The 10,091-nt window shown below is 39.8% G+C and overlaps 1 protein-coding gene across 2 annotated transcripts in view; it reads right to left on the bottom strand.

Moving 5' to 3' along the window:
• Window positions 1-1,241: 1,241 nt before the first annotated feature.
• Window positions 1,242-10,091, bottom strand: part of LOC121390234 — a 38,272-nt gene continuing 29,422 nt past the window's right edge. Inside the window, exons 8-9 of one of the 2 annotated variants that reach the window (XM_041522009.1) lie at window positions 2,149-2,197; window positions 1,242-1,410 (exon numbers count right to left, since the gene is read on the bottom strand). In XM_041522009.1, coding sequence (XP_041377943.1) covers window positions 1,368-1,410; window positions 2,149-2,197 — 92 coding nt within the window. In that variant the 3' untranslated portion in view covers window positions 1,242-1,367. The remainder of the gene's footprint in view (window positions 1,411-2,148; window positions 2,198-10,091) is intronic. The other variant, XM_041522008.1, reaches the window with a different exon arrangement.

The raw sequence follows: 10,091 nt of genomic DNA, 5'->3' as shown, positions 1-10,091 counted from the left end.
CAAAAACGATGAGACTGTCGAGCAACATTACACTGTATTTCGTGTAGAGTTTTACTTTCAGAATGCACAAAATTGCATTTCTACTTTTAAGAATTTTCCTGGAGAGGATTCCCCCGAACCTATCTTCAACTGGCGTAAACTCGATACCAAGAGTCTCAAAACAGTTCAGCTATTTTTTAAAAATAGACTTACAACGTCCAACATATCAAAATTATGTTTTTCGTTATTAATATTCATTATGTTTGCGATTGTGACTGTAACGAATTATTGACCGAATCGTATAGCTGTTCATTGCAAATAATTATTTCATTTGATCCAACAATAATTGTCTTCATGGATTGTTTACATCCATGTATACATTACTTAAAAATTATACATCGTAAAAAAAAAATGCATTCAAAAAGTGTTGTATTTACCAACATCTGTTATGAAGCATTTTACTTGTAGAATGCCGAAAATTGTATTTAAGGATACATCTAGTTTTCGAAATTTCCAAGGAGCATGTCCCGAAACATAAACAGTAGGCCGATTGACGCATTCATCTAAACATAAATAAAAGAAACTGCAATTCTTAGCTTGTTAATCTCAATAGTTTTATGGACAAACACAACAACACTGAACAATCAAACATTTTATTTATTTCAACAACAAAATCAACACATTATTTTATCAACCCTATAATAATTTATAATGGCGGTGTTTGTGGTGGGTGGGTGGGGGTGGGGGGGGGGGGGTAATTATCTCAATATGAAATTGGTGTAAGCATCATATATCAGACGTGCATAATGTCGACTAAAATTTTCATAACAAAAGTTATATTCTGGTTAAAATAAATAAATAAATGTTTCTCAGTTTCCCCTTTGAGACGGGTTACGGTTATTGCTTGTTGCTTGCTTGCTCGCGCTCTCTCTCTCTCCCTCTCTCCCTCCCTCCCTCCCTCTCTCTCTGTCTGTGTGTGTCTGTTTGTGTGTGTGTGTGTCTTTGTGTGTGTGTTTGAATCCCAGCAACGGCATGGGACAATTTGTGAGGCCAGAAAGGATTTAATTATCCCCTGCGCCAGTGCGTTAATATCTATGTATGTAACAGTCAACCTCGACATACATACAATATATAGATATTCATACATCAATACATACATACATACATACATGTGTGTGTGTGTGCCGCTCGCTCTCTCTCTCTCTCTCTCTCTCCCTCTCTCCCTCCCTCCCCCCTCTCTCTCTCTCTCTCTCTCCTCTCTCTCTCTCTTCTCTCCTCTCTCTCTCTCTCTCTCTCTCTCTCTCTCTCTCTCTCTCCTCTCTCTCTCTCTCTCTCTCTCGCCTTGGCCATGTTTTATAGGGTCAGTGAACACTGCCTTCAGAGCCGGGTTAGCTGAACATGGCACGAGTAATGTGCTGGATCGCGGCTAATCTATAAATAAAGAAAACAAAAACTTCAATTGAAGATAGAAATAAAAAGATAAAACATTGCTACAACCAGCCTTTATTAATTTACAAATGCAAGTCGGTTTCGGTTTAGCCTTATTTTTAACAACAACAACAACCCCAAAACCAAAACCAACCCCAGAAGCTACCGAAACAAATTACTTAGTGTAGGTCGGCTGGTTTGGGGCTGTTGTTTGTTGTGCGAGTTGTTTTTTGTTGGAGGGGGGGGGGGGGGGGGGGGGGGGGGGGGGGGGGGGGGGGGGGGGGGGGGGGGGTTTTGTTTTTCGGGGTGGTATTATTATTATTTTTTTAATTTCTATTTATTTTTTAATTTCTAAGGTCGTGGTATGTGCTTTCCTGTCTGTGGGAAAGTGCATATAAGAGATCCCTTGCTGCTAATGGAAAAATGTTGTGTGTTTTTTGTTTGTTTGTTTTGTGTGTGTGTGTGTGTGGGGGGGGGGGGGGGGGGGGTTTGTGGGGGGGATTGGATTTTTATAAGTATTATTTAAAAAAAAAAAATTCTAAGGCCGTGGTATGTGCTATCCTGTATGTAGCGTGTTTCATCTGATGACTACGAGTCAGAATTACCACGTGTGACATCCAATAATAACCGATGATTAATTAAATTAGTCAATGTGCTCTAGTGGTATCGTTAAACAAAACAAAGGTTTAACTTTCAAACAATGGCAACATGCATTACATTTAAAAAAAAAAAAATTCTCACATGGCAATGGTCCGGAAGGCTGTGGTTGACGCTACAGGAACACAGGCACCTGAAACACAACATAATATTACACACTGCGACACAGTGAAGCCGTCCACACAAACGTTTGCCATGCTATTTTTCTGTTCACATCTCCAGTTAATCTAAATAACAAGACAATCCTTAGATTTAAATTTGGATCGTACTTATTAAAAACAGAAAATAGATCATGATTTATTATATATATAATTTTTTTTTTTTTTTTTTTTTTTTTTGTGCTTGTGCTTGAGCAATAACCCTCAATAATAAAAGTTATCAATACAAAGGCACATCATCTGATACGGCGTTTTATGAGAATTTGCGATATGAATAAACTCGCAAATATTTCAAAAGCTGGACAAATGCGATCGTTTAATTTGCTTTAAATACTATCATCTACTTCAAGTTCAATTGCTTAGTGTTAATGGAAAGCGTTGTTGTTGGGGGTGGGGGTTTGTAGTTTTTATAAAAATAGATGCTATTTCGTTGAAACACATGTCAGATGGGGGTGTCTTTATTTTGAGAGAACGTCGTTGGTACTTCAGTGTTAGTATGTGTGTGCGTGTGTGTGTGTGTGTGTGTAAAATAAACAACTCCATTTGTCTTAGATATAAATATGTATTTCTTTACAATTAAATAGGTCTTTCACCCATATATATACTCTTCAAAAAAAGAAACGCAAAAGGGTACAAATGGGTTATAACTCCGATTTTATGTTTCCTACCGGTTCATGCTTTGTGAATATAAGGTCATTGCATGTCCCAAACACATTCCCACGGTTACATTCGATAAAACGCAGCTACTGTACAATAAAGTTCCAAAATGTGAGTATTCGCAAAAACGCAGCCACGTGCAAACCATGTCACCACTGCACGTGCGTTGTCTGCACGTGCAACATGAACACCGACAGTATAAAAGTGCAGGGTGTTCGCTTGCCTGGCCTCTGTATCTGGCCGACAGTTGACAATCCAGGACATGCCACGTCTCAGTGAACCGCAGAGAAACAATGCCATCGGCCGACTAGACGCAGGCGAATCCAGAACGGCCGTTGCCAGGGCATTCCATGTGTCCCCAAGCACCATCTCCAGACTGTGGGACCGTTACCAGCAACATGGATCAACACGTGACCTCCCTAGATCCGGTCGACCACGGGTCACTACCCCCGGGCAGGACCGCTACATCCGGGTACGCCACCTTCGGGAACGATTGACTACTGCCACCTCCACAGCCGCAGCAATACCAGGTTTGCGCAGGATATCCGACCAGACCGTACGGAACCGCCTACGTGAGGTAGGAATTCGTGCCAGACGTCCAGTTCGAGGTGTCATCTTAACACCACAACACCGTCGACTCCGACTGCAGTGGTGCCAGATTCATCGACAATGGCCTCAACTGCGATGGAGACAGGTGTGGTTCAGTGACGAGTCCCGATTTCTGCTCCGACGTCATGATGGAAGATGTCGTGTGTATAGGCGTCGTGGTGAACGTTATGCGGCAAACTGCGTGCAGGAAGTGGACAGATTCGGCGGGGGTAGTGTCATGGTGTGGGCAGCCATCTCACACACTGGCAGAACTGACCTGGTCCACGTGCAGGGCAACCTGAATGCACAGGGCTACATTGACCAGATCCTCCGGCCACACATCGTTCCAGTTATGGCCAACGCCAACGCAGTGTTCCAACATGACAACGCCAGGCCTCACACAGCACGTCTCACAACGGCTTTCCTACAGAACAACAACATTAATGTCCTTCCTTGGCCATCGATATCACCGGATTTGAACCCAATTGAGCATCTATGGGACGAGTTGGACCGACGCCTCCGACAGCGACAACCACAGCCCCAGACCCTGCCCGAGCTGGCAGCAGCCTTGCAGGCCGAGTGGGCCACCATCCCCCGGGACGTCATCCGTACTCTGGTTGCTTCAATGGGCAGGCGGTGCCAGGCAGTTGTCAACACACGCGGAGGCCACACCCGGTATTGACTCCAGATGACCTTGACCTTGGTGGTGTGTCCTATCACTTACTCACAATGGACTAGAGTGAATTGTGAACAATCCTGCAACATTTGGTAATTATCGGACTCACCATTCAATAATTAAATCAATTCTCCAAATGTTACGACAATGTCGTTTTGCGTTTCTTCTTTTGAAGAGTATATATATAGAGAGGGGGGGGGGGTATTACCAGAGTGTTTTTCAGCATCGTCAATATCATATATTAGGAATAAAAAGTGTATTATGCGAGCCTCTGGCTTACCCATTTTTGACGGAGTTATGGTCCTTGAATTGAGGAGATATGAAAATTAGTTTTCCGGGCTTTTGTTTTGCAATGCCTGAATATATTGAGATGAAATTTTGTATATAGCTTTATCATGTACTGTTATAGATCAAGTTTAACTTTCATGGTGAATTACCGGTACTCACTTTACACAAAGCTATGGTCCTTGAATTTATGAGAAACGAAACATTGTTGGGCCCGATAGGGGACGTGTATTGCATTAGTAGTACTCTCAGAATGCTTGTTTATACAGAGTAGGACAAAAAAACCCCGTACACTTTCGTCCATGATTGGAGAGCGAGTGGGCACAGGCCCCCGTCAGCCTCCCCCACACCCACACCCCCGCCCCTCTCCTCCCGCGGTTCCTACGTGCCTCTATGGCCCCAGCTGGTACTCATAACTGGGGAAATCTAAATCATAATTATTTCTTACTTTGAAATTACCATGCATTGATGTACATTAACATTTTTTTAATAAACTCACAATACTTGATTTTATTAATATATATGATAATTTTACACAACGATGTACAAATCATGAATGTAATACCATTAGGCTTGGGCAAATCAAAGTCGAATTTTTATGTTTTACATTTTTTATGACCATTTGGGTCATTGAACACGAATCCGGTGGAAATTTTTGTCTACGGCCATGTTTTAAATTCGGAACTGTAATTTATTCAAAATGTCTGCCAAATGTGGGACATTTACTCTATTGTGTTTCTGAGGTTGTAGAACATAAATATGTTTTTTATAAGTAGCTTAGACTTGATATTATGACTCTTTCTGAATTTACACACTAAAAAGACTGTATTTCACTGGAGGTTTTCCCCACATTTAGTACATGATGTTGAGAAAGCATGACAGAATCCTATGAATCGTGCTGTTTTATCTGCACAAACAGAGTAGAGAGAACAATAAACAAGTAACATCCGCTGACCCTGAGGACTATCCACAGGTTTACAAATATCAACCGAAAATGAAAATTGGTGGTTGCCTAATCAGCAGAATGCTTTATGTATGCAGTGCACCAGAAAAAAAAGGCTTCAGACAATTAGAAGAGGGCAGTGTAAGTAAAATTGTATAGGCATATGTATTCCCATTTTTGTAGAAGGTAGACTGGTTTTCGCCCCAATTAAACAGAAATACTCGAGTCGGGATACAAACATTTATTCATATTAGCATTACTGCAAGATAGCTATATAGGGATGCAAACTAATCACTACGCATTTTCACATGGATTACAACTAATTTTGCTGGTAGAATGATAGAAATACATGCTAATAAGGTCTCAGATTAGCACGTTGCTCTATTGTTTTTGCCCGAATTTGAGGATTTGTTCCAGCAGAAAATGGAGTGCATGTACACGTAGGTATTATTTAACATGAAATTTCAAAATGAGATTTCAAAACCTACCTTTAATAATATAATAATATAATGCAGTTTGTATACCTAACGTGTCCGAGAGCTTGCGTACGAAAACAAAAATACACAAACAAAACATGAAAGTATTGGCAGAGAAGAAACAGCAAGAAATGGACAAAACAAAGTAAATTAATTCTTCCTACATCTTATCAGTTGAATTCACACATTTAAATGAATCTGGTGTAGGCCTACAGTTTGAATAACCATCTTCCACTCTGATTGGCACCGGCCACTCCTCCAACACTGACGTCATGTATAACATGTACAAAGGAAAACTCCTTCCTAAACTCAATGATTTGGGTTCTTGGTTAATCTAAAAAATGAACCTCTGTGGCAGAATTAATTTCGCTTATTACTTTGTCCTTTTCTTGCTTATTCTTCTTTTATGCTACGTTCCTTCTTTGTTTACATATTGCCTCCATATGTCAGTTAAAGTAACGTAATGTTCAGAAATTGAATGTGTACTGTTGAATTATATTGGACATGACGTCATGTCTAGTCATCTTACTTCATCCGCTCTCTTTGTTCATATATTGAATGATATAGTGGTCAGTCATTGAATTTGCATTTTGTAACATTTCTCAGATGAAGATCTTGCAATCTTTTTAGCTATAATTTCATTTGCTCTGTCTTTTTATTCACGTGAAGCCTTTTTTTGCTGGTACATAATATATAGAAAGCGTGCTACTTATAAGGTAGGCACCTGTTTCCCTTTTAGTTGATATTCGTGAGCCTGTTGAAAGGACCGTATGTGCAGACATAACAGGATGGATCAGAAAATGTATGTCATCCCTTTTTAACAATAAAGAGATTGACATATGTTTTGGTATTAAATGTGGTGAACACATGACACACTTGCAAATTGTTCACTCAATATGCTCACAAAATAGTTAATTTTCATGATATCCTGTAGCAAAAGTCATATTTTGGAGCAAAACAAAAAACCCAGAAAGGACCTCTGTATGAAGTCTATGATATTTGAAAGTGTCAGTTTCGTGTTCTGTAACCTAGAAAAGCAATGAATGAATGAATGTTTAACGACACCCCAGCACGAAAAATACATCGGCCATTGGGTGTCAAACTATGGTAAATGCAAAAACAATTGTTTTATGATCAACAGCAATATAAAAATTCAACAGTTAAATTAAAACACAGTGTAAAGAACTGTGCAAAAATACAAATATCACAGATAGATAAAATTAAAATTTACAATAAAAGTCAGTATCTCGAAGAAATTGTAATAAAAGTTGTGGATGGAATCGAAAGGATTCCATCACCTTTCGTGGTCCAAATATATCTTTTCGAGTTTCTTTCAGATGGGTACACTCCACCAAAATGTGGCGTACCGTCAGAGTACACTGACAGTGCTCACATTGTGGCGGAGGATCCTTCTTCAAAATAAATGAATGGGTCAAGTAAGAATGACCGATGCGGGCACGACACAAGACTACCTCATCCTTCCTGCACTGTCTATAGGAGGACTGCCACTCTCCCAAGACTGGCTTAATAGCATGAAGCTTGTTCGCAACCGCACCGTCCCAATCACGTTGCCAAGTCCAAAAGATAAATTGGTTGATATTATTTTTAAAATCAGTATAAGGCACACCAACCCTGGCATGAGGCAAATCCAAAGCAGACTTGGCAGCTGAATCTGCCTTTTCATTACCCCTGATCCTAGAAAAGCAATATATAGATATATTACATGGTGTGTAGGATCTAAAAGCTACAATTTACTCGAAATGAGATGAAATTTGGCCGCCATTTTGAATAAATTAAAGTTCCGGATATAAAAAGTGGTCGTAGACAAAACATTCCACCGTATTCGTGTTCAGTGACCAAAATGCCCATCGAAATGACTAAGCAAATTTATCTAATGTAAAACAGGTATTTATCTGCCCAAGCCTAATACCATTTAGTCATCCAAACATATTGCCATTGATACAGTCTACAAAGCGGAGGCCCCATGAAATACAGAATACTATCGTAAATATTTGAAGAAAAGAAAACGTGACCTTTCCAGATCAGGTACACCACGTGTGAGCACTGTGACCCAGGACCGCTACATACGGGTAATTCATCTTCCGCAAAGGACCACCGCGGCAACCTCTACTACTTCCACAATCCCATGTTTCCATAATTTTAAAACATTATTTCAACTTTTGATCTCCGTTGATGGGCCCATTGGGCTATTTCTCGCTCCCGGCATTCCAGCTGGTGCATCACGATTGGTATATTAAACCGTGGTATGTGCTATCCTGTCTGTGGGATGGTACATATAAAAGATCCCTTGCTACTAATGAAAAAAATGTAGCAGGTTTTCTCTCTAAGACTACAGGGTGGGGGGAATCCAGCTTATAACAAATTAATACAATGAATTTCAGTTTGGTGGGGAACATTTCATATCTTCGTCGACTTGGTGTTTTGGGGGAGAATGACCATGTATATAATTCATGAGTACTTTTAAATATGCCATTTTTAAACCTTGAACGCCCCTTTTATACTTTACACTCCCCCACCATCCCCCGGATTTCATTTATTTCAACTTATTTCCATGCTTATATCCAATTAAGGTTCAATCACGTTGACCTGGGCACACACCTCAGCTATGTGGTCTGTCCAGGACAGTGGGTTAGTTCTTAGTGGTTAGTGAGAGAGAAGAGGGTGTAGTGGTCTTACTGGGGATGTGAACCCAGTAACCTACCAGCCTTATGTCTGATGGCTTAACCACGACTCCACCGAGGCCGGTTCCCCCTGCAAAAACTCTTCCTCCGCCCCTTAAAAGTGTTTTTTACGACTACGGATTTATTGATTTCGTTGTGAGATAATTATGTTAACAGCTGGTTTTTGTATATGAAAGTGGAAGTGGATAGATTCGATCGTGGCAGTGTGATGATGTGAGCAGCAATTCCACACTCTGGTCGCACGAGCCTGGTTCACATCCAAACCAACTTAACAAGGCACAGAGATATAGTTTATATAAGTTGTTTGTGAGTGATCCATAATTTGTGGCGTTTCACGCGCGTTGGTTGATTTTAAAGGGAAGTCTCGACTGAAAACTAAAATGTGCTGTTGACATTCCTACATGGGACATTATTTTGGTGATTTTTATTGATTCAGTGACAGCGAAAATTATTACCAAATGCATTAGTACTTTTTTGAGTGGAATTCGCAATAACTAGTGAGAAAATCGAGCGCATCCATATGATCCTCGGGGTCTGCCAGCTTTAACATAGACTACGTTCTGTCTCTGTACTCGAGGAAAAAACTGTACCAGTTATAACACGTCTGTACAGGTTGTAACTTGCACAAAATATCTCTCTCTCTCTCTCTCTCTCTCTCTCTCTCTCTCTCTCTCTCTCTCTCTCTCTCTCTCTCTCTGAACGTTTTCCAGGGTCTCGTGATTTATGCATCTTTTAACACTAAAGTTTACCTCTCTAAATCGGAAACCTCTCTTAACTCTTTATTTAGTGCACATTGTACCTCTGAAATCAGACCGTTATCAATCATTATAGTGCCACTAATTGTTGTCATTTCCCAGTCTTCAACCTGACTGCGAACATAGTCAGTGCAATATGCACATGCTCATGTTAGCCATTAGATGGATACTCACAGTTACATGTGACAGGGTACGATCGGCAAATAACAATTACGCAATTACAGATAAAGTAGTTGCTTTGATATCCTTCACAAACATGTTTTTGTTGGGGTGTTTTGCTTCAAGGCTCGACTTTGAAACTTTATTACGATAAACGCAGGCCGTCAGTGAGTATTTACAGTGACAAGATGACAAAAGGAGTTCTTCGTAGAATATATACAAACATAATATTATTCACAGTAGCTATATACACATTTTAAAAATGAAAACACATGGTGACACGATAATCAAATATAGCAGCAAGATAATTACAAGTCAGTATTTTTAAAAGTATCAAATGATATTGAAGATGTCTGTCTATGGTTTACTGAATGTTTACTTGTAATTTCAGAAATGAATTTTGACATTTTGAGGGTGCTTATGCCATTACAATTAAACAGTTCTTTGTATTTAAGTGTGCTAGATTAAAATTTTTTTAATAAAGCCTCTTGTGTGTATTCATAAAATAATTACATTTAAAGAAGTATTGATATTCATATGATCTCCAATGTAATTTTCTTTGCACAATGTACATAATCTGTTTTCGACTCGGGTGCTATTCCAGCGTCCTGTTTCTATGGGTAAATAG

The sequence above is a fragment of the Gigantopelta aegis genome, chromosome 15, assembly GCF_016097555.1.
Source record: "Gigantopelta aegis isolate Gae_Host chromosome 15, Gae_host_genome, whole genome shotgun sequence".
NCBI classification, from domain to species: Eukaryota; Metazoa; Mollusca; class Gastropoda; order Neomphalida; family Peltospiridae; genus Gigantopelta; species Gigantopelta aegis.
Note: the sequence above shows the minus strand (reverse complement) of the source record. Positions and strands in the feature narration are given on the sequence as shown.